We start from the raw sequence: 25,423 nt of genomic DNA, 5'->3' as shown, positions 1-25,423 counted from the left end.
CTAAAAAAAAGGAACAGACGTGAAAAATAAACACCGCTGTACAGTGAAGAAAACATGCTCCTGCCGCTTTTAGAAATGGAACAAACAATCACTTTATTATTGTTGATAAAATTATGAGGAAGCTGTTCTAATTTCTCCGCCCAACTGATGTTCAGTTTCGGAGAATCCTGCTGAATAATAATAGTAATAATACACAATGTAATACTATGAATAACAACCCAAATAGGTCGACACTTCCATAGACTTGTGCACAAATCTTACTGGCCCTAACCCTAACCTTAGCCTTATTCCTAGCCCGCGTCAATATGACGGCTTTAAGAATAGGGCGACAGTAACACTGTCGCCCTCATAATGTGTGTAAAATACTAAATAAAACTGTCGACCCAACCCAGAAAATGCCAATACTTATATTATTATATTTAAACATATGAATTCTCTATTAGGGCGACACCTTTTGCTTAACCTTTTCATATGAGGGCGACACACCCCATTAAGGTGACAATATGGTGTCGTCCTATTGTTTTAACTACCATTTGGAGAAGGAATTATATTGCCACAAATAGCTTAAAATGCTTGGTTTGGACGAGAAACCCTCAAATATGGAGTTTCGTGGTAGCAGGCAGGGACAGTTTCAAATAGGGTGAATGGTATTGAAATCTAGGCACAAGTGCCGCCATTTTACAGCATCCAGAGTATTTGTTATACATGTAGCGCTTTTTTCCTAAGATCAAAGTGCTTTACTTTATTATTACCCCTGCTCAATGAGCCAATTCAACACTCCAGATGCAATCTCAGCTCCCCGGGAAGTATACAGCTCGATGCAGCCATTTCGGCGCAAGGCAGCTACAATCAACCACAACTAACCATCTCTGCAATGAGTGACAAAGTGCCTTGCCAAGGGCACACACACCATGACCCCAGGCTGGACTCGAACCCACACCATGCAAAATTACTCGCAGACCACGAACTCAATGCCCCAGCCCACTGAGCTTGGTAAGCACGTTCTTATAAAGTGTATACATTAATTTCAAAAGTACTTACAATATCCTATTATAGAGCAGGCAGGAAAATTCACTATACAGAGTAAATGTGTTTAGTATTCACAACTCATCTCGAGGATACGGGAATAATGTGTACATGTGTTCAAGAATAATGTGTAAATGTGTCCAAGAAAAATGTGTTCAAGTAAATGACTTCAAGTATTCACAACTCATCTCGAGTATACGGGAATAATGACCAAATACGGACACACATGAGAGTTTTTAAACTTTAATTCAAAATAATACAATTTGGTCCCCTTTAAAATGTGCTTAAACGTCACGAATATTTTTTTGGTCCATAATACAACTCGGAACTATCGTACAAAAAAGGCACCTTCTCAATAACAAAATATCATATTAATAATACATATTATTTTATCATATTAATAATACATGTCATATTAATAATGCAATAATGCTAACGAAAAGGATAAAGGAAGTGTTAATGAAGGAAAAAATTAGAATGAGATTCATAGGGGAATTCAGTTTTCAGTACAAAGGTTTTGATCCTAATTTTGTTCAGAAAAATCAAAGAATCAAGAATGTAAATTACATTTCCCATCCTAGATTCAGGTATAAACCATTATTAGGGTACGTTATCACTCCTATCACAAATGGCCCCCCTCAATGGCGGAAGCTTTATGCTAGCTATTGTTCAGATCATATGCCACGTGGCATGCTTTGTACAATAGCGTGTACAATGGTTTCTCCATTGAAAGGGGGTGTCGCCACTCGGACGTACACTGATCACGTGGCAAAATTCGTCGTAATTACTGTCCAGGGAAAGAAAATGCAGGAAGTTTGCCATTCGAAGTTTTAGTGCAGGTGGTTATCGGTGCAAATCCCCCTTTTTAATGTATATTACTTCCTCGTAGCTAGTTCCCAGCTGGGTTGCTGTATAGTTACTAATTAATGAAAAGAATGGGTTAAAGTCCATACACCGCGTTTGAATAAACTCTGAAATTGCATTTGATACGCCTTTGCAGCAATGGATTCTTTTGGAGTGGTTTAGTGTCACTCTCAGTTTCCAGTTCTTGTAAAATGGGGAAAAACAGGGGACGTTCGTGGTTTGTTATAAGTTTCAATGAACAATGCCGCTGAGGAAATATCAAACAAACAATTATAATTGCGGAAATTGGTCAGCCTAAAAATTTTACTTGCAACCACAGTGCCGGATTTTCTGTAACAAAATACCTTATGAAATATCCGCAGATGCGGGATGTTTGAAAACTGAGGTTAACCAATGTTCTCATCACACTGTAACAGGGACAGACAGTTACTGATAATAATTATACAGATGTCTAAAAATGACTACGGAGCCCTGTAAATGCATGAAGCATAAAGTAAAAATTTTTGTGCAATTTTCTCGAAAGAGCCCACTTTAGGACCCATAAAACGCCACCAATGAATACTACGTCGCACATGAGTCCCAAAGTAGCATTCAAACCGAGGCTCTCATTGTTAAGTTATGGCAAGAATGGAGGCTCTTTTCTTGTTTTAATCCTCTCAGCAAAAGACAACATTGAGAACCTCGGCTTCAGAGCCGATTTGAAATTCCTGTACTTTTTGAAACCACGTATGTACAACCACTTAATGCCTAACCAGTCATACAAGCAACGTAGCATTACGACAAGCCGTGAATTGGACAGGTATTCACCGAGCGGCGGTTAGTCGCTCGAGGCAAATTGAGCAAGGCCCACGCGCTCGTGATTCGTCACTCTCCCCGTTAAGTGTAGTCTCCTCAATTCGCCTTATTACGGCTTCGCCGCTTTGACGTCTAAATGTCCAAAGTCTGGACAACGTTGCCGAAAGGCTGCACTCTCAATGCTGGAGTTATTTAGAAACAAGTACACATGTAGGAGTAAAATATGATTTTATACACTTCTATATACAGTTGCTCCATCTACTGTCCTTAATTACTGGTTATTCGACTCAATGTGTGATCCTTGTCACGTCTTCAGTTGACCTATCGCCGTTTGCGAGTTGGCCACTACGGAATTCTTGTACGTAAGTTTTGTTTGTCTTAGATGTTCCGCGTCCATTTGTATAACATGTAATTGGACAATATTTCACAAGCTGCGTTGACGCGATTCTAACGTGATTCTACCGCGATAGGTCAATTGTTTTCGAACTCGTCTGTCCGTTAGTCTCTGTCCGTGTTTTGTGTCTGTGCCCTGTCGTTGGTTTGTATGAGAGGGCCTTTCGGTTAGTTTCTTTATTTACTTTTTTATATCGTATGTTCCCTTATCTTCTAGCTCACTGAGAAATAACTGTTACCCTGTTATTACTATACACATTTAAGAAACATTCTCGTAGCCACGTTGTGAAGGGAATGCTACAGATAGGGTGCGGATGAAAGTGTTGTTGATGTTTTTCTCCCCTACTTTTTTCCTGTTTTATAAGTCTTAATATTATATTTCGTCCAGTGTCGTTTCGTCCTTTCATCCACTCAATAAATGTCACCCCTTATCAATTGTGGAACATGACCTCATCTCCACAAAACATGGAACAGAACAGTGCACAGTTCTCCATGTGTTTTTGTGTGTGTTTCATTCGGCAATGTTACTGTGAATTGGGTCCGCGCTGACATGGTCTTGGTTGTCAGCCGAGTTCCCCCGGAGCGTGTCAGTCTTGCCAGGGTGTTTGTCGCTGCCAGAGTCCGCTCGCGAGTCTGGATACTCGTTGTTGCGAGACCTGTTGCTCATCTCCGACTTAGTGTGACCATCCTTTGGTAGTTCGTTGGATTGGAGCTCTGTGGCGCTGCTTCCGGTCTGTGGGGCCTTCGTACTGGCCGGTCCGTGCTTCGGACTGCAGACGCGATCGCTGGTACTCGTGCACGGGGAGATTTCTTCCAATGCGCCGTCGCAGCTTCGGCACTGGAGGCAGCGTCCCTGTGTGGAGTCGTAAAACTGCTCTCTGTTCTCACTGCACAGCTGGTCCGACGTTGCCGTATTGGAAGTCGTCTGGGGCGAGGGTCTTTTCTTTGGCTTCTTGCGAGTTTTTCGCCTTCGTTTCCGCTCGTGTTTGTCCTTCCTGCGGCGTGATGAGGTTTTCCCTGCCGCCTGACGCGGCCGGCCGCAGACGGCGTCCGATTTCCTACGGCACGGCTCCGTCATCACGAGGGGTGGAGCGCAGAATCGGATGCACTCTTGGCAGAGTCCGGTCCCACGGTTGAAGAAGGAGTCTGCCGAGCAGGACTTGATGGGGCGGGGCTTGTTGTCGACGATGATGACGTCAGCTGCGTCCACGTCCGCGTGCGCGTCTGGCGCGCCGCAGACCGCGTCCGCGTCGTGCCGGCATGCGCTGATCTCCACCAGCGGGCTCGGGCAAGGCTGGGTGCAGACCTGACACAGACCGCTCACGGCGTTCCTAAAACTACCCGGTGGGCAACGGGGTTCGAACTTCCCGATCTTGACCGAGTAGGTAAGGGACAGGCACAGGGTGGCAACGACGAAGAACAGTATTACTTGCATTATCTGAAGGGGAAAAACAGGAAGAAAAAAGGAATGGGAGATCAGTGTTGTAATGGAGTTCGTCACAAGTTCGGTTAAAAGTAAATCACAAAAAAATACCTTTACCATGGTTAATTCATTTGAACAGCGTTTGTCTATAATTGAGACTTGGACTTGTGATAGACTTGTGGATACTCTTGATGGGCTCGGCTACTACAGTGGAACAAGCACTTCGAACATTTAACCTGCAGACTTGTTAACGCACTGAATCAAAGATACAAAAACTGAACGAATTTTAAGACGTGCAAGAAAAGAACTGAGAAGTGAATGTCTCTTTTTTTAATGTGTAAATATTCAAGACGCACTAAAGACACAGTGAATGAAGGAATTGAGACGAGTAATGCAAGTTCAAACCTTTCATGAAACCACTGATTCAAAATCATCAGTGTCGTGAATGACTTAGGATCATTGAACGATTGTATGTTCACTGGATGTCAGTTTTCAATGAAAAAAAGACTAGGCACCATAAGTTCTACTGATCAGAAATTCATCAAACATAAACATAATGCAGAATAAAATGTTGGTGTACCTCAACTGTCTATGTCAAGCAGACCAAGATTTCCGGCACGAGCATGCGTCAACAGTGTGTCTAGTCTTGGCTTCCAGCAGCATGATGAGTTTCTTCCGGCGCTGAAGATCCCGTCTCCTTAAATACACTCGAATCGATACTTTCTCAAACCACAGAAACCTTCAACTTTGTAGAAATCCTTGAAATGAACCTCAAGCTGCCGAATCGTACTATGATTAGCTCTTTTAACAACAGAGCTCTTTTTCTGTGGCTTTCGACGACAAATAACACATAGAAACTGAGAATTTGTGGCTGTAGGCCTGAAATGTCTTTGCTCCACTCCACGAATGAATTCAACGCGTGCAACCTCGATAAATCGACCCTTGGCGCTGAGCTCCGAAACTATTGACCAATCATCTTTCGTTTACCAGCCAGTGTAGAGTGACGCGATCTATCATCCAATCAGAGTGTGCGAACTGTTTAAAACTGGCTCCATTGCGCATGTCTCGACACACTGCGACACCCGTGCAGTCCACCGCAATTCATCAGAACCGAAACTGCACGTTACCAGGTCGAAGACGAACAACCCTCATCTGCGTCAGAACAATTATTTGTAATTCAATTCAAGAGGACATTTTGTCAGTTTTGTTTCCTGTTTTGAGAGCTTTGTAAATTGCAAATTTTAGTTTCGCCCAAATGGAATTAGATTTCATCCTCAGCTCTGAACGAAATAAAAGCAGCACAGAGATAAACTGTTTATTGTTTCTCACCGAGCATCCTTTTCATTGGTTAAATAACAGTGTCTGGAAAATTCCCGAATGGTGCTAATCGATATTCTCGTGATAGCAATGACTAAATACTGCGTAACTTCCGGAGTATCGCCCCGAAATTTGGATCACTTTCATAATGTTATACGGTAGCCCGTCACGTTGTGGTTCAAAACTTCCTGGAAACACTTCCTTTGAAAGAATCTCTCAGGGCCATGACTAATAAAGGTGACATTACTTCCATTAAAAAGTACACTAAAAATTGCCGGGGTTAATTTTACCCAAGAAAGGCTGAAAACTGCAACTACCCAAACTTGGGTTGTTCTATAACCAATTGTTTAGAATTTATGTTAAATTCAACTGAAAGTTGAAGTCATACAAGACCAAATTAAATTAACCCAAACAAGTGGTTACAGAACAACCCAAGTTTGGGAAGTTGCAGTTTTCACCCATTCTAGGGTAAAATTAACCCAGGCAATTTTTCAGTGTAAAACAGTCGCTCCCCCATTGGAAATGTGCTATATAGTCCCTTTCCACAAGCGGCTTTTCCCCCACGAGCGCTGCTATCTGGGTCATTCTTCAGTAAGCGTCTACTTTTATGTCCCGACGTCGACACTTTAAGGCACTATAAATCGCAAAAATATAGAATGAAAATTTCATTTTTAAGCGGTAACATTAAATTTAACATCATTCTGATTATATGCTCATTCTTAACAATACTCCCTAAAAAAAACCCACTCAAAACACATGTCCCGATGTATTCCTCAAAATGTACCTACGGCCATAATTTGCAACTTGAAAGCAACTTGAAAGGGTGAGGATACCACCAAAACCCAAGTAATATTAGTCTCTTCCAAATGTGAAATTACGAGTTGCATAAATTAAACCATATTTGCACGACATCTGAGCTTTTTATAGGGTAAAAACGTGTCCCTGCATTTGTGGTCATCTCTGTCACAATAATTTTGTAGCACGATATCAAGCTATTATACAATCCCCCCATCAATTACAAATTCCCGGGCGTGGTTCAATTTCATCGGGACAAAAATGACCCCTACGTTGCTTCACAAAATAGTCTGTAGAATGAAAACTACTGGACCGAATCGCACGACATTTGTTTCATTTTTCTTCTAAAAAGATTCTCCATGCATTGGTACAATGTATGTGGTTTGAGTCTCAGGGTAGTGGAAGTATGCCATTCCATTTTTTTTTGGGGGGGGACCACCCTTTATAATGTAAATCAGAAAATAAAAACATATGATCAAGAACAAAAAATTCAAGAGCCTAGTGTATAGGCATTGGAATGTACTGAACTTTCTCATCCAAATACACAAGGTTATACTACGCACGTCTTCGAGACCAAATTGCTATTAAACTGGTCTGCAACAGTTTCAGAAAGAGAAAAAATACTTGAAATCGATCGTCACCTTCATGCCTTGTGAGTTAATTGTGATGTGTATACATATGCAGACATAACCATCTTTAAATAAGCATTTGAAGCAAACCAACTTAATTAAGATAATTAATCATTGAAGTACGTAAGAGCATTATTTATGCTTGTATATTTATTCACACACCACAGCAAAAATGGAAATAAAACAAAGGTATTTTTTTCTCCAAGAGTAATGTCGCAAAACAGATTTGTTTTTAATAGTGCCCAATACTAATGTATTTGGGGAAATGGAATAAACTCCACAATTTCGTTGAGCAATTATTATTATTTTTTTTACTATTTTTGAACAGTTTCACTTTCAGTAGGTTGCTTTTCAACCCGGCAGTGTCACAATTTCCCTTAAGCCACTAGGCTGCCACTATATTCATTAGCTAGGTTAGGCTGTGAACATTCTTCTTTGTATTTTAAGTTGTGTTTTTTGTGTTTTTATTGGAAACGAACAAAATGCATGAAAATATAATATATGATCCTATTTGCTTTTAAATTTTGAGAGGCACAATGCCCTTGCGGCTATACTAGCTTCGTTGAGCAGACGACGCATGGAACATTTTCCGTTTTGGTAGCACAGCGCCCTCAATTGAGAGTAAGAACGTCCCTGGTACTCATCCACAAATAACTAATAATGGACAGGATAAGGATACCATCTAAAACATGGCGTTCTCCATGGACCGTGTCAATTTCGCCAACGTGTAAAAGAAACTTTCGAGCGAAATTCTTCCACAATTCTGAGGTGTTTTTCATTCAGAATGTACAAGCTTGTACAGAAACAGACCTACACATTTTTATCCCACCGTCATGGGGTGATTTTGATTTTCATCGGACTTATTATTGTTATACTTTCTGCGATTCATTTTGGAGAGGTAACGTAGTCCACGCCATTTCATTTTCAAGTTAAACTTTTTTATGAATATGAATAGGCACTAGGGGCCTACTCTGTCATATGATCTGTCGGCGATCGTGAAGTACTGTAGGGCCCCTGTTTTGTTTTGATCCAATTAGGGCACAATTGCAGAATATCCCGCCACTCGACCTATGCACCTCGTCTAGCTCGTGGTTGATTGCCCTCAATAAATAAACCTCAGCGCTAGGCCTGCACAGTACACGTTATGCTCCACTGCATTCCCACTCCATATCCGCGTAACCAGCAACATAGCCTACAGCGCCTACAGGGGGTAGTTGGTTTGGACTTGGAATTTTTCAGCAACTCCCATTCCTTTTGTGTTGCTTCATTCTCAAGCACATGGACTCCCACTCCGTATCCGCGTAGCCGGCAACAGGGTAGTTGGTTTAGACTTAAAATTGTTCAGCAACTCCCACAGTCCCAGTCCCATTCATTTTGTGTTGCTTTGTTCTCAAGGAGACCCCCACTCAGTATCGGCTTAGCTAGCAATGGACTTGAATTGTTTCTTTTCCAGTGATTCCAACCCCGTAGCCAGAGATTTTACTTTTTAGGGGTGTATTTCGGAGTGGCAGGGTATTCTACAATTACTCCCAAATTAAAGTCAAAAATGTTTTTTATTGCTCAAAAATCACAGTTACAATCAAAATCAGACTTTTCTCAATTCTAATGACACCCTTTTTGCAATTTTGAACAGATTCTTGGGGTAGAAATCACGATTTTCCTGCGCGGTTTGTGCCTTGCGTTTCAGCTCGCCGTGCGTGCTCACGGAACATTGTGCGGTGATCGCCATCTTTATTTTCGGGTCGCGTGTTGTCGCCGCACTATCATCGTCATTTTACCCCTAAATTTCCCTAAAAAAATCAAAACCCTGCCCTCTATCTATGACAATTGACATACATGTACCTGTTTATTGAGAATGTCGCCAACTAGTTTGGTATGTCCAATAATTTTAAAGTGGACTTTGTTCCCTTAGGAACCTGGCCCTACACTACACGATCGCCATACTGTCTATGTGTATGTATGTAGTAGAGATGCACAACATGTACTTCTAGAATTAGAAGGCTTCTCTCTGTCTGCGGAGAGAAGCCTTCTAATTCTAGAAGTACACAACATGACGACCCCACTGAGGTCAACCTGACGCCACTTCCGCAATTGTCATGATTGTGTACAAAGTCTATGGAGAGTCAAGAACATTTTCTAAGTAGGGGCCTAGGCCCACAAAGTACAATGTATTTCCTAACAAAACTGTAGTCCGAGTAACTTGGACCCAACTTATCACCTTTTTAACATTCGGACATGGTCTGGCAATAGTAGCGTTCAAGCTAAACTGCATCAATCGGTCGACACAATTTTGTCATTGACCCAAAAACCCAACGTTGCTCAACAAGAACATCAGATTTCACCCTCAAAACGGCCTCCAAATAACTACATGTAAATACGCCACCTGCCACTGCCTGCGGTCCAACTTAAGAAGAGATCGATGATTAATAATAACGGAGTCTTATATAGCGCACGTATCTACCAACAATTAGGTACTCAAGGCGCTGGAAATTATGTCAATTATTAAACAAAGGTGAACAAAGTTTATGAGAAATATGAGACCCATTATGTAGCACCTTATAATGGTTTACAAGGTGCTGCGGCGTTCTAAAGTTTACTCACAATCCGGATGAAAAGTGTAATTTCCCGTTCAATTCCGAGAGCTCCCCTCGCGAGCGAGACACGTTAAATTTCTGCCTCGTGTTTAAACAATGCGATGTGGTCATGCCCAGCATTCATTCGATGGTCCTGTATTCCGAGTGCGATTCCGTTACCGAGCGCGATGCATTGATTATGATAATGTGAAGACTGAATCACATTTGTAAACACAAGTGCATTTCGAACGGCAAAAGTGAGTAGTCGGGAACTAGCTTGAACTGGTTTCCACCCATAAAAGCTGCCCTAGTTCCCGACTCCCTATTATCGTTTGAAATGTACTTGTGTTTACAAACGAGATCCAGTGTACTCATGATCATAATCGATACATCGCGCTCGGTAACGGAATCGCACTCGGGATACGGGGACCATCAAATGTACGCTTGGCATGACCACATCACAATCGTTCAAACACGAGTCGGAAATTTGATGTGTTCACGATCGCAAGGGGAGCTCTCGGAATTGAACGGGAATTTTCACGTTTCATCCGGATCGTAAGTAAACTTCAGTACAACCATCTTAATCATCGATGTCTACTAGTACCTCAGGTGGCGTATCTAGTAATTTGTAGGCCATTTTGAGGGTGAAATCTGATATTTTTGTTGGGCAATGATGGGTTTTTGGGTCAAGAGCAAAATTGTTTCGACCGATTGATGCGGTTTAGCTTGGACCCTATCGCCAAACCATGTCGGAATGTTAAAAAGGTGATAAGTTGGGTCCAAGTTACTTGGACTAACACAATTGGTAATATTTCTCAGTGCCAGATTCATGTCTTAACATCATTTTTGCAATGAATGACCTTCATTGAGATGATACAAAGAAAAAAGTTGCAACATTTTTTCCTTATGTTTACTGTGGGAAAAATATTGCTTGGTTAAAATATTACGAATGATGTTATTTTTGCCGTAGTACATGTAGGCTACAGCCAAAATCCTTACATTACATTGAATTACGTTAGGGAACCAAACGTTTCTGTAATTACATGAGGCTGAAGATGGCAGTTGGAAATCATGTTTCCTGGTAATATGCCAATCAATTGTTTCAATTAATATCTTTGGGTTTACAGTCTTCCTTGGAGTGGAGCAGAGATCAGTATTCACAGCTTTTCAACATTTATCATGACAACATCGCAGGAAAAGCCTTCCAGAACAGGTAAATGTACTGTACATTCAGTTCTTTGTTATGAGATCTATGAGTGCCCGCGAAATGTGAAAAGTTTAACCCTAAAGTGTCTAACTTCGAGCGTTTTTTGTAATTGTTCAAAATTCTGTAAAAATAAGAAGTAAATACGTTTTACTCACTAAATTTGTTGTGTTTGCTCTCTGGTAAATCCTTGATATATTGGAAAGTCAATAGTAGTCACGTACATTGTACATGTAGATAGTGATACACCTACATGTAGAAACACTGTCCTGCACACAGGGGAATTCCGCACTTTTTGCAGAAAATACGAGTGTCAGTGCTGCACCCTCTCGCAAGAACTCGAATGAAACAAATAAATACAGGTTGTACCTGAATGAAAATGATACTATTAGAAAGAGAGCGCCCCCTTGTGATAACATGCTTACTCTACCTCATACAAGTACGAGGTTTGGCGATTTTAAGTACGAACATTACCTGGTACATGTACATGTACGAGCTTGGCACTGTCGAACTAACAAATATACATGTACGTTTTTGGCACTGAAAGAGTTAAGAATTTTTCTGGCCTTGGTAGGATTCAGGTAGGGCTGTCCAGTTTTGAATTGGTTAGTATTCTAAAACTTAGTTGACCAAATATTCGAATATTCAAAACTATCAGGAGTGTCAGCTACATGGACAACTGCGTGCTGCGCCGGTAAAATGTTGCTCAAAGAGTGTGCCAGTTAAAATTGGTGTCCGGTGATCGATATGGGGCGCTGGAGTATTTTGCAGTAAAGTATTCTATAAAAGGACCGTTGACAGAAAAGTTACCGTCAACAAAAAAGTGGCACCTGACAATAAGGCGCCGCAAGTTTACACTAAAATAAATAATTTATTTTGTTTTTCGAATATTTAAATAGGCAAAAAGCTATCTGAATATTCGATATATTCCGGACAGCCCTAGAGTCAAGCTAGGGAAACCAGATTTGTTTAAAATATTTTGGCTTTTGCTTACCTTACAAGTTGGAAACTTGGCTATTTGGACTTAACATCATGCCAACATTGTGTATTTACATGTGGTTCAGTAAACTGTGTTGATTTTACCAGTTCGCTGGAATACATGTTTTCCAACTACAGAAATTTTAAACAAGATATAAATTGGTTGTGCGAACACTTTGCCTTAGTAAACCAACCACAGTGATTATAAAATTGCAAGTTAGTTCAGTTGTCCGGAGTAAACCCACTACCAGACCACAGATACTATAAACTTAAAATAGACATAAATGTGATTGAGCTAAAAGTAATTCAACCTTTCACAGTGTTTTTATTAGATCAGTTAACTCGGTTAACTTCATAGTTAGCTTGAGTAAAACCCCCAAAAAACAAGATCAGTTGAAAAGGCAATGTACTTGCCGTGAGTGTGAGTGAACCAACCAAAGAAATCACAATCACTACTGCATCGGTGTTTGATCTGGTTAGTAGTATTCGTACTACCAAATCAGCTCAGTTACTAGTAGATAGTTTGGATAAGTACATTTGGCAAGATTACCATATGCGAAGTTCACTAATTTTCCTCTGTATTGACTAACAAGTCCCCAGATAGCAATATCATGTCATCAAAGTCAATATGAGCAGTGAGAAAATACAAGCATTTTCTTAGAAAACACTTAGAATTTTTCAGTCCAATCTCATAGGGTTTGTACACAGGGTGTTGAGTGAACTTCGTATATGGAAATCTTTCCGTACATTTGTAAATCCTCCAAAGTTTGGTAAAAAAAAATTTGCAAGAAATGTGGATAAGTGAATAATGTAAAGTATTTAAACCAACCACAGCAATCACAATCACTAGCTAACCAGTTAACTTGGTTAGAGAACTAAATAAACCGTTAACTTGTGACCTTTCTACAGAATGTGTCTGCCCATCCCTATCGACGCAGTCTACACGTGGGTCAACGGGTCGGACCCGAAACTTATCGCAGATCTGCAACGCATCAAAGAAAAGCTGGAAAAAGACACTAAGAAGTGAGTATAGTGTTCCTGTCTTTCATTAACCCTTACTCTCTGAGGGTAGTTTACTGCATGTCAGTTGGTTATGCCAATGCCCTCTAGCTGCAGTTTATTGGCAGATAGTTTGTCTTAACAGTGAAGGCTCCAATTGGCAGGAGTTGGAGGCCCTGGAGGGTGCCTGATACTGACCAGCTGGGGGCACTCACTTTGTTATCAGAGGACTCTCATTGTTCTCTGTGGCATGTATTGGAGTGCCTGTCCAGTTACCCTTGAAATGACATGGCAGATATTGGAGGGCCGTGCAAAAAACATATGCCATTTTCTTAAGGCACATAATGGCATGCGTTGGAGGGTCCAGTTGGGTAAGGGTTAAGCGTCCATTTTGATGCAGTTTTGTCTGTTTACCTACATGTTATAGGGTGAGTAAAAAAGTGGAACCCAAACCCCAAAATTGTATTTCATATTTAAAAAAATATTTAGCATATTTAGCTTAGCACCAAAAATATTAATGACTGGAAAGCCAATTTCATAAGCTACTTTTAGATGAAAGTAATTACTGAAATTGCTCAATCCGTTCAAAGAATATCACCATTTAAACACAATGACCCTAAAACCTCTTTCGTCCAAAAATGCGTCACAACTGCCTTCAAACATCAGCAGCGATAAAACCTCAGTTTAAAAGTTAAAAATGTTCAACAAAATCCTTTTAAAGGCCCGTCTTTAAAAAAAAGAGTGGATTTTATAAATCAGATTGTTTGCCTAAGGGTTTTTAATAAAGATATTGTGTACTACAGATGTTGTCATTTGTTAAAACAAGTATTCTGTGTCATTTGCTTTGTTGTTCCAAGCAGTCAGAATACACAATATATTTGTTTTAATTTTTTTTTTAGACGAAAACAGGTTTTAAGGTCATTGCTTTTAAATGGTGATATTCTTTAAATGGATTGAGCAATTTTAGTCATTTTTTTCAGCTAAAAATTGCTTATGAAATTGGCTTTCCAGCCAGTATTGTTTTTGGTGCTACATATTTTTTAAATATGAAATATATTTTTGGGGGTTTGGGTTCTGCTTTTTTTGACTCACCATGTATCTCACTGACTCACTCACTGTCTCTGGTGAAGTAGACTTGTGCAAGTCTCCCATTGGCTCAGACATTATTCTGTAGACTACATAGACCCCTCAGAGCCTGTTTGTCTGGGGCAGCTTTTATAATACTAGGCTTGTCCCGTCTTGTTGAATTGAGTAAGCACCAGACGATGTATGTGCTAAGCGGAAAGGCTATTGCAAAAACGCTATGTGCATTCTGCTTATGGTAGCCTTCCAATCAGCTTTCAAAATGTGGCTAAGCTTAACCAGTACTTTTGCTTATCGCAGGGAACCTGAAGAAGATGAGAAAAAATTACTTCAGTGCAAGGATGACAACTGTATTCCTGGTCAGATGATTGTCTTCAGCACGGCACTGCCTGGCAGCTTAGAAAAGGAAGACTTGGCGCAGAGCCATATTGGTTTTCTCGAGGAAGATAGGGTGTTCAATTTGACCAAGTCGAGTCGGGAGAATATCACGGTGGCCCAGTTTGAAAAGCAGTCTGTGGGTGAGTTGTGGGGATGATGTGATTGTTTTGTTTTTCAAATGGCTGGCTGGCTGGTTTGCTGGCTGGCCAGCTAGTTGGCTGGCTAGCTCCCCGGCTGGTTTGCTGGCTGGCTGGCTGGATGGCCGGCTGAGTGGTTGTCTGGTTTGCTGGCTGGCTAGCCAGCTAGCTGGCCGGCTGAGTGGTTGTCTGGTTTGCTGGCTGGCCAGCTGGCTGGCCAGCTGGCTGGCCAGCTGGCTGGCTAGCGGGCTGGCTGGCTGCCAGCCGGCTGGCTCCCTGGAGAACCAGCTGGTTAGGCCAAGTTCACGCAAGGACTATAGTTGACCAATGGTTAACTAACGTTTGCCCGAACTCTGTCTAGTCGACGATGGTTGTCTACGCTAGTCGACTATTTGGAACCAGCCTACTGGGGTTGGTTGCTTCGCTGGTAACCAATAGCCGCGCGCATTCATAGCGCTAGCAGAGAGCCAGGATCCAGATGTTTTGCGATGACATTTTGACCAGCGTTTGACTAGAGACGTTCGCACGTTGCTACCTGTGCGCAGGCGTAAGGTACGTCACAAATCAACCACTAGTCGACTAATGGTCCTTGCCCGAACTTGGCCTTTGCTGGCTTGCTTGCTTGCTGGCTGGTTGTCTGGCCGACTGGCTGGCTTACTCCCCGGATGGCTGTCAGGGTTGACAACTGGCTGGCTGGCAGGCAAGATGGCTGGCTTGCTTACTGGCTGACTCCCCGTCTTGTCAGCTGGCTGGCTAGTCGGCTGGCTGACTAGTCGACTGGCTGGCTAGTCGGCTGGCTAGCTAGTCGGCTGGCTGGCTAGTCAGCTGGCTGGCTAGTCGGCTGGCTGGCTAGTTGGCTGGCTGGCTAGATGGCTGGCTGGCTGGCTAGTCGGCTGGCTGGCTTGCTGGATGGATGGCTATCAGGGTTGACAACTAGTCAGCTGGCTGGTTAGTCGGCTGGCTGGCTAGTCAGCTGGCTGGCTAGTCAACTGGCTGGCTAGTCGGCTGGCTGGCATGTTTGATGGATGGCTGTCAGAGTCAGACTGGCTGGCTGGCTTTCTAGTCAACTTGCAGATTGGCTTCTGCAAAATTCATCTCTTTTCACACATTCTTGTTCTCTCCCTTGTGCCAATAACATTAGTATGAGTTTCATTTGTTTTTGCAGTTGACACAATCATGAAAGAGAAGCCATTTGTTATTTACCAAGGAAAAAACGTCTCTCTCTCCAGGGGATATTTAGTAAGTACTAATGCCTTATTTTTCTGAAGACTCATATTTTTTTTGATTCAAAGAAACTTTTCAAGATACTAAACACTGTTGAAACGTAAAATAGCAGATTGTTTTGTTGCAAATAACATTTTGTGTCGTTTTTGCGTACACAGACGAGTGACTGGCATGCTGAGGGTGGTGTTGAGTTGAAGGACCTCGCCTTCATCTCCAACGTCGGCAAAAATGTGACAGAGGAGCAACTGAGGGGCAAAATTCCCGAGGAACAGCGAGAGAACGTCAAACGCATCGACCTGACCTCCAGCGCCGGGGTCGCGGTCATCACGTTGAAAACGGCTGACGTGACCAAGACGTTTATTACGGAGGTGAGAGAAGCAGACTTGTTGTTAGTCTCAGTCCAAGACTGGATTTGGGATTTTAGTCCCGTTCCCTGGCAAGCTCCCTGGCAAGCTCAATCAAGCTAATAAAGGGCGCTGTTAACAAGATGAATAAAATCCAGTCTTGGGAACTTTGGCAATTAGACCCGGGACATTCCAAGTAGTGTTCTAGCCAGGCATCAAATAGCGCTAGCACCCGCTACGCTTTCGGAAATAAGCGCTACGCTTAAATCGCGCCGCTACGCTACCGCTACGCTATAAATTTTGGTTGTGAAAAAAAATATCTGCCGTTTGTTCGTATACAAGCGCAGCGACTTTGAGCATTGCGCACTGGCCGTACGACACAGCGAAAAATAAACGACGATCCCACCGCACGTACCCCGTACGATATACTGCGCCACACGCATTCGCTATGATAGCAATAAGCACGTGCTGTTTTGTGCTGCGTAGATACAGCGCTCCGTACGGACGTAGTGGACCACACCATTTTGCGCTATCGCCGGGTGTGCTTTCCTAAGTTCAATATTTACAAGCATTTCAACTGTTTTAAAATTATAAATAATACTTTTTATCAAGTCCGAAACATATAACTGTTTGAAAATAAGTCCTTCAACGTTGGAACATAATTTTCGTAAAGGATTTATTCGAGAAACGATGTCCAAAGAAAGGTTAAGCACCCCTACGATATCAATGGATCCGTCCCCAAAGATGGCCGCACGTGAAGAAATCTTCTCGAAGAATGTCGCTGTCGAAAATTTGGATTTTTGACTACACTACTCGTTGCTGATAACAGTTCAATAAGTTTGGTAGTAAAAACGGATCTGTTTGTTCTTAGGACAAAACCAATCAGCAAGTATTGCAACAAAACAAGTTTTTAGCGCTCCACGAATGCGTAGCTTTCTCAAATGCTGAGGGAAATTTGGTCGCGTAGTTCGCCGGCGTAGCCGGTGGGGGCTGGCCTGCGCCGCGCCCGCACGCCGGGCCGGCCGGGGCCTGCCGCGGCCGGGATAGGAAGCAATTCCCGGTGATTTATTTCTCATCGTCATTATCTACAATTATATTTTTTAACAGAACAAAAAATGAGATTTCTCCTTCACATTGTGTTGTAGCATATTGAAATTGCAATCGCCGACGACTTTTTATGTCTGAGACCTCCATGGTTTTACAATTTCTCTCCCTGCCGATCGGATGGTTTTAAAATCGGAACTACTGCTACTACGGCAGCGCTACACAACACAAGGCTTCTTGAAATATGAAATGTTAATGCGATTTGTTCTCAAACTTATTTGACAAAGTAAATCCCAATTTTTTATAAAACATTGAGGAACTACTAAAAGTGGTTAAACATCAGAAAACATCGATCTTGGAACAACTTATACATTGTAAACGTAATCTAAAATTGAAAACAGAAGAAACTTTACAGGAGCAAGAGTATTAATCATTGAAACAAATAAAACAAAATTCTTATAATTTTAAACACTTCTGCTAAAAAAAAATCAGGGGAAAGTGGCAGGGAATCGCCTCAGATTGCACCACAGAGCATCTAGAGTCCAAAATTTTTCGGGGCCCTTAAGCGGGCCCCGGACCCCACGCCGTAATTGCTTCGCGCTCCGCGCTCGCATTAGTCGCTGAACCAAAATTACCCCTACGCTATAATTTCACCCTGGCTAGAACACTGATTCCAAGTATACTAGGGCTGTCCCGATTACCGAAAAGTCGTATAATTCGGTCATCAACCGAATGTTCTGATAGCTTGCTTTTTTTAATATTCCAAAGAAACAATATAGGCACCTACACACACAACTGTGATGTTAAAGTTGCAGCTTTTTTGGCAATGGCGGTTCATTGTTCACATCCTTTTAGCAGGTTAAAGGCTATTTACAGTTATAAATACCTACTTTAAAACACTCCAGTGCCCCATATCGATCGCCGCACGCAAATTTTATCCAGCACGCTCTTTGTGCAACTTTTTTCGAAAAAGAGTTCCATACCTGGACATCACTTGACACCCTGTGCACAAACCCTAGTATGAGACTGGTCTGAAAAAAAATCCAAATGTTTTCTCAGTAAATGTTTCATCATTTTCCCTGCTAAATTTGACTTTTTAGGACATGTTATCGCTTTCTGATGGCTGATGGGTCACTGCAGGGAAAAATGAGTGATGTCCATGTATGGAATTCTTTCTCTTTTCACCGGCGCAGTTGCAGCTGGCAGTTTGCGAATATCTAAATGTCTGATATATCTGTCCAATGCAGTTTCGAGCATTAAATCGAATACTAAATTATTCGAAATGAACATTGAAGCGAATTAAATCAATTGAGCATGTCCAATCGCAAGGTCTAATTCTCCATCAAACCAATGTCGTAAAACAATCACAGTCTTATTTTCTGAAGACGAATGTATGTTGTTTATTTCTTTTTGTCTTAGTTTGAGAAAAGTGAAGGGGAGGAGGGAATGAAAGTTGGCTCCGCCTACCTCCTGTGGGGCTTGGAGCAGGACAAGCCCAACCACGAGGAGGACGTCTCCAAGAGCCGTTTCGAAGACAATGAGGTCAGGTCTTTTATTCTGGTCAAGGAGTTTATACGTCCTGTTTTCTGTAGCAAGGTGTATTGGACTTCCTGAGACAATAAACCAAGGTGTATTAGACTTCCTGAGACAATAAATCAAGGTGTATTTGACTTCCTGGGACAATAAATCAAGGTGTATTTTACCTCCACTTAATATATTGGCCAAGGTGTATTTTTTCCCCATTTTACGAAACGCAAGGCGTTCTATAATGGTAGCATTTTTACATGCAGCCGCAGTCGTCATCTAACATGGATGTCCAGAAACAATAAATCAAGGTGTATTTGACTTGCGCTGGAAACACACCGAGGCACATGCACAAACTAACTTTTGACTGCGAAGTAACCGTAAATTTCTGATGCACTTCCTGACAGAACCAGCACTCAGAACTCAGACTGAATTTTTGCCCCGCACACCGCGATTTTATACCGCGAGCGCGACAGCGAAGCATGGGCAGAATCCCCGCCTAGTAGCAGCAATGATCGCACTGCAGCTTGGCCATTACCGCATAGACTTGCTGCCAGTCTCCTCGGTCCATAAGCTAAAACGATGAATTCACGTAAGCCCCTAGAGCACATTGAGGGCTACCCGTTATTTCATCCTTAAGATCAACAAAACAATTACCTCATCTTTAGGCCTATCGATCAAAGAAACAGACTTCTTCCCAGTCATTACCCCTATCTTATCACAATATGTTCTCGTTTCCACGTATAGGAGATGAGGTACTCGTTACGTTCCTTGGAGCAGAACGCGCCGTGGATACGCCACGTTTACATCGTCACCAACGGCCAGATCCCATCCTGGCTAAATCTGGACAATCCACGCGTCTCCCTGGTTACGCACGAGGTGAGAAAACGAGTTGTCTTGACGACTGATGTTGCCATGAAAACCATGCATTTTTGACGATTCAAGATTAAGTGCAGTCCATCACAAGTCCATCACAAGAAATCACAAGAAATCACAATTCCATCACCAGTCCATTACAAGTCCATCACAAGACCATCACAAGTCCATCATGAATTGGTGACAAGTTCATCACAAGTAAATCATTAGAAGTCACAAGTCCATCACAACTCCATAACACGTCCTATAACAAAACCATCACAATGTTCAAGTCTCATCAAGTCAGTGGCTAGTAAATTTTTGTCGGCTCACCTTTTGTGTCTTATTTCCAACTATATCATAACTTTGAAGTGAACATTTTCCTTTTTCATGTAACTTCCAGGATATTTTCCCCAACAAGAGCCACCTTCCAACGTTCAGCTCCCCGGCTATTGAGAGCAACCTCCATCGGATCCCAGGCCTGTCGGACAAGTTCATCTACCTGAACGACGACACCATGTTTGGCGTGCCGATCTGGCCGGACGATTTCTACACTCACTCCAGTGGACAGAAGGTATGAAAAAAATATGTCTGCAAGTGCACAAGTGTGTGAAAATGAAATCTAAAATAAGTAATGTCTGTCATGAGCCAATATGGCCTACCAGGCCGGCATTTATCTCCAGTTTCAGTAGCATGAAACAACTGAGAATATTTGTATTCCCCCTGGACGGGATGCTTGTCCACAGGTTACTCCCCAAATAATGCTGGTACCTATTCACACTCCTGGGTGGAGAGAGGCAAGTGGGGGTGAAGTGGCTTGCCCAAGGACACAACATATGACCAGCAGCTTGATTCGAACCCCTGACCCTCTGATCATGAATCATGAACCCTAACCATTTATGTGAGAATTTATTTTTGTCGCTGCCTTCACTGATTATACAAATATAAGTCTGTGCTGACTTTCGGAGTTAACAAACTTGGCTGCCATGATAATAAGGCGCCGGATGGGAATTTTCTCGTTTTTTCTCCCAAAAGGGGTTTTCACAGGTTATTCGCCCCTCTCGTAATCAGCAAATGTATAGAAATATATTTTCCCGATGTCACAAGAAATGTCCAAACTCTTCGTGTTTACCTAATTCACCTTAGGCCATCAGGAGTCTGTTAGCGATGTCGTTTCAAATACTGTACATGTTTCTTTGTAATAGTTGTACAATATTATAATAGTTGCTTGACAATCATGCAGTAATCCCATATGCTGTTGTTTTATTTCATTGTGTTGTACTGTACTTGTAATGTATTGTATTTGTACATGTGTGAAGCGATCAAGCTAAATGAGTCGTTTGTCGACCCCAGTCAAAATTATTTGAAAAGAACACAATCTCAGCATTACTACTGTGAAAACCGCATGCTGATACCATCTTTAGTTAAAAAATTATGGAAGTCAAGACACCAAGAAATGTGATGAAGTGATGTGATGAAGTGGCCCTATTTTGGCCTGTATCTCCAAATGAAAATTCCCAACAAACGACTCATGTAGCTTGATCGCATCACATATGTGTAGTCACTTGTAGTGTATGCAGGGCCCCAATGGAAACCAGTTTTAAACTGTTTGGGCATACATTGTACCTTGGGTAAATTGTAATCAAGAAATCACTAGGCTACCACCCACATCTAAACTAAGGGCAGACAATAACAGCTCTCCTGAAGAAAATTTGAACAGAAAAGAAAGAAGGAAAGTGTTCAAATGTCTCTCCCAGTGGTCTTGCCCAACTCTCCCTTTCTTACCATTGAGGGGGTACTTGTGCAGTGTGCACGGAGCCCATTGATGGACAGGCTTTGTATATTTTTATCATGTGACCTGTGATGTCATCCCTCCAGATCTACCTGACCTGGCCTGTTCCAAACTGTGCTGAGGGGTGTCCGCCTTCGTGGATACGAGACAATTACTGCGACACAGCGTGCAACAATTCAGAGTGTGATTGGGACGGCGGGGATTGTGATGGTGAGAATTTGGGCGATTTGCAATGCAGTGCGCCACCAAGAGTTTGCCACAGAGAGTCCGTTTTTCAAGTTTACGGTCAACAAAACACGGTCCATTTGAATGAGTGTCAGTAGAGGACTTGAGCTAATTTGTTATAGATTGGGGCATAGCGTTCCGCCACCTTACAAAAAACACCATATTGATAAAAAGAAAAGGGCAAACATACATGTATACTCGAATCATACGCTTACGAAACTACTGCCCGGAAAAAAACTAACAATTTCAAATGTCCCGCGCTGCGAATTTGTTGACCGTCTCCCACAATGCACTGGGAAAATTGAACCCTCCGTGGCAACCTCTTGGTGGCGCACTGCATTGTGAATCGCCCGAATTACATTAGAACAGACTCCACAAATTGTTTTTGTCATAATGGTGATTTTTAACTGCCAATGCTCTGTTTACAGGGTTCCCAACTTCTCTGGAAATCAAGGAAAACCTTGAAGATGGGTTTTCATTGGTCCCTTGAGGGAAAACTCCATCTTAAAAAATTCCATCTAATGAATAGTGAATGCGGTACCCGCTGCTATGTACATCAGATTCGAACCAGCCAACCGATCCCGTTAGCTCGGTGGTCGAGTGGTAAGACGTCTGTGCTAGAAAGCAGGAGGTTGTGGGTTCGAGTCCCACCCGAGTGATTTTTTCCAATTTTCACTCGGGAGGTAACACACTGAGTATACAGTGTTTATACGTCGGTGTAAGGACAAAACCTAGTTTGACCAAAAATCAAGGAAAGGCAGTGCATTTGACAGTTACCCAGAAGGGAGAGGTTTTCGCCAGTTTGGCGTGTGTTGGAAGGGTAGTTATGAGGGGAGAAGGAAGGCCATCGCTCGTCAACAAGTTGCCTGTGTGTTATCAGTATCTTAGTTGCTTTGCTCAAACCACCTCTTGACTTCCCGGCAACTTGTTAAAGTGAAAAATATTTCTCACGGATTTTTGGAAAATTCTCAGTGAAATATCAGAGAAAACTCATTTTCATTAAGTGCTGGGAACCCTGTGTTCAGTTTTTTAGTTCTCAAGGATCAAACGGCCTACATGTATTCCAACAAAAGAACAAAGAGTTTGATATATGGACTCAAACATGACGGTGCATTGTTTCAAGTGAAGCTGTTAATTCTGCAATTAAAGGGGTACTAGGTCCTGAAATCCCCGAAAATGTCATGTTTTGGATTGTTGACTTAGCCTATTTCAAACATCTGGTTTAAAGGAAACCAACCTAATGTCTTACTGTTCCTGAGAAAAGAAGAAAAAACCTGGTTGTTTACATCGGACACTACGGAGTACGAATACGTTTTTCGTGTCGTTCTCAGTGTACGATATACATGTTTTGTGTCTCGGGAACAGCGAGCGGTGACCAATCACCAATGCAAAAAATATGGTTTCTTCAATGTCCGCAAAAAGCAAACACTTTACAGATGAAATCACAACTAGCATCCAAACAGCCTGAATTTATGGGGTCGCAAAAGTGGAACCTGAAATTCGCTTTTGCACGCATAATACAGGAATAACACAAAAACGCCCAGTTTTGAAAGGATAGTTGTGTGGATGTTTATATCCTACTTTTAAATGTTCTTTCCGATTAACATCGTGTCGTTCAATGCGTGTTTTGTAGCCCAATTGGGCTGTTCCAGGACGCAGTGTCCCTTTAAAGGGAATATACAACATTTGCAAACATCAAAAAACAAAACTACCAAGTTTGTACGAAATACCTTACTAGGATGTTGGTAAATGACAGTCTAAACCATCCTGTAAAATTATGGCACCTGGTGTGAAGTCATTTTCAAGAAAAGTGGTATTTTTGTATAAATTTCCTACAGTGGTCGGCCGACCACCGTTGAAAAACCTAACTATTTTTTAACTACTGCTGCAAATGTACCCTTTTTCAGTCCAAATTTTGTTTGCTATTGGTTCCATGTTCATGAACGGGTGCAGGCAGGCCAGCTAGACTGGTTTCCTTACCTTACAATTTTCCGGCATCTATAAATTGATCCATTTCATCTTTAGTGGAGTCAGGGAACCAGACTATTTGAACATTTTTGTTTTTCTTGGTTTTTCACTCATTTTCGAACACAAAACTTCAAACATGTTAGTTTAACAATATTTCATCTATTATGCTAGCACCTCAAATAGTTCATTTCTGAAAATTACAGCAAAAGCCAATGATGTACATTCCCTTTAAGGAGTTAAGATGATGAACCATAATGCTACGTGGTGTTTATGTTTGGGTTGTAGGCGTGACCAAGGCAGGGCCGGTGGGAGGCGGAATCGTAGGCGATAGATCATATGATGCACCTGACCGTAAGTACCAATCAGTTTACAGGTCTACTTAAATTGCCCGTATTGCTTTAGGCCCCCCCCCCCCCCCAAAAGGCTCTGGTTTCTGGTCTGTGCGCATCCCCGTAGCCATGCGTGCTGGCAAATTAAAAAAAAAAAATTCAATATAAGATGATGTCTCAAAACCGCCAGACTCACTGGTTTGACTGGAATCCTGCTGCTGCACAATTTTAACATGTTTTTAGATGGGGGTATAAGCTTTACGTGGCCTCTCTGGGCTCCCATACGTTTTGCACTAAATTTAGTCGGGCACCATTTGCAGTCATCAGCCGACATTTGAAGGAAAAACAAGTTAAAAAAAAAGAAAGCTGTATTGCCGCACCACTTTTGGGGCAAGCTCCATACCAGAAACCGGAGACTTTTTTTTTGGCATTAAGGAGAACCATGCTTAACATACCGAACAACAAGGATTCGCAAGTTTAAAATTGATGACACGTCAGAGCATGGTGTATTAAATTGATTTTTGTCAATCTCAGTTGTCGAGGGCGCTATTTGGAGTGCGTAAACTCTTTTGTATTTACCCAAACGTACCCACTTGAAATAGCGCCCTCCTACTGTGTCTGCCTTAACTCAAAAAGGCAACATTGGATATCAAATGAAAAACTGTGATTCCTTTTCAAAAAATGTGAACAGTTAGCATGTACTACACTTTTGCAATCAACCCAATTGATACAAAATATTTTGGGGATCTTAAGGCAAATCTTTCATTAATTAACCCTAACAATTCCCATCCAGTCAAACTCCAACACAAGGGTTTAGTGGAGTCTGTTTAGTGCACAGTTAGTGTTGGGATTTGCAAGGATGAGGACGGTTCCTTGTAAATCACCCTAGTGAATTACATGTAGGTTGATTAATGTTGGCAATGTTTCTGTGAGTGTAAAATGTGATGTAACATGTTTGTTGTGAAAGGTTGTGGCTATTCATCAGAGGTGAGATTTGTCAGGATTTTTCCTGATTTGAGGATTTTTTGTCAGGATTTTTCCTGATTTGAGGATTTTTTGTCGGATTTTTCCTGATTTGAAGATTTTTTGTCTGGATTTTTTCTGATTTGAGGATTTTTTTGTCAGGATTTTTTTCTGATTTGAGGATTTTTCGTCAGGATTTTTCCTGATTTCAGGATTTTTTGTCAGGATTTCCCCTGATTTCAGGATTATTTTGGCAGGATTCTAGATTTCAGGAATTTTAAAGATTCCCTTTGAATTCTGGAAATGCTGAGGTTTTACTGAAAAGGTGTTTCACTGATAAAGGTTTATATGGAACAAAATAAATTGGTATTTTAGGGGTGCCTCTAGGCAAATTCCAAAACATACTATAAACCCTGCAATGTTCTGGGGCCCTTGGTGATCCTCAAACCCTCTGCTGATTATTCCGTGCATTTTGCATTTATTAACAATCTCACTCCTCATTCATGGAAATGGATACGGATTATTGTATTTTTATGGCCTCAGACCAACAACTGGTAAAAC

At 41.8% G+C, this 25,423-nt stretch overlaps 2 protein-coding genes across 2 annotated transcripts in view; one reads left to right on the top strand and one right to left on the bottom strand.

Moving 5' to 3' along the window:
- Positions 1–1,284: 1,284 nt before the first annotated feature.
- LOC119725743 lies at positions 1,285–5,579 on the bottom strand. Its single transcript, XM_038197300.1, has 2 exons — positions 5,082–5,579; positions 1,285–4,516 (listed from the first exon to the last, which is right to left on the bottom strand). Exon 2 carries the CDS (start codon positions 4,511–4,513, stop codon positions 3,590–3,592), a length of 924 nt encoding a protein of 307 aa, XP_038053228.1. The 5' UTR covers positions 4,514–4,516; positions 5,082–5,579; the 3' UTR covers positions 1,285–3,589.
- Positions 5,580–7,908: 2,329 nt separating this feature from the next.
- The window catches only part of LOC119725727 (N-acetylglucosamine-1-phosphotransferase subunits alpha/beta-like), a 41,084-nt gene continuing 23,569 nt past the window's right edge, over positions 7,909–25,423 (top strand). Inside the window, exons 1-11 of the mRNA XM_038197277.1 lie at positions 7,909–8,140; positions 10,943–11,028; positions 12,907–13,020; positions 14,380–14,597; positions 15,760–15,833; positions 15,977–16,186; positions 18,626–18,748; positions 19,478–19,609; positions 19,989–20,159; positions 21,464–21,587; positions 23,856–23,921. Of these exons, the coding sequence (XP_038053205.1) occupies positions 8,027–8,140; positions 10,943–11,028; positions 12,907–13,020; positions 14,380–14,597; positions 15,760–15,833; positions 15,977–16,186; positions 18,626–18,748; positions 19,478–19,609; positions 19,989–20,159; positions 21,464–21,587; positions 23,856–23,921 (1,432 nt within the window). The 5' untranslated portion in view covers positions 7,909–8,026. The remainder of the gene's footprint in view (positions 8,141–10,942; positions 11,029–12,906; positions 13,021–14,379; positions 14,598–15,759; positions 15,834–15,976; positions 16,187–18,625; positions 18,749–19,477; positions 19,610–19,988; positions 20,160–21,463; positions 21,588–23,855; positions 23,922–25,423) is intronic.

The sequence above is a fragment of the Patiria miniata genome, unplaced genomic scaffold (assembly GCF_015706575.1).
Source record: "Patiria miniata isolate m_02_andy unplaced genomic scaffold, ASM1570657v1 HiC_scaffold_1, whole genome shotgun sequence".
NCBI classification, from domain to species: Eukaryota; Metazoa; Echinodermata; class Asteroidea; order Valvatida; family Asterinidae; genus Patiria; species Patiria miniata.
Note: the sequence above shows the minus strand (reverse complement) of the source record. Positions and strands in the feature narration are given on the sequence as shown.

Coding starts and splice junctions, on each gene's coding strand:
- LOC119725743 (XM_038197300.1), bottom strand. CDS start 4,513: ATGCAAGTAATACTGTTCTTCGTCGTTGCCACCCTGTGCCTGTCCCTT.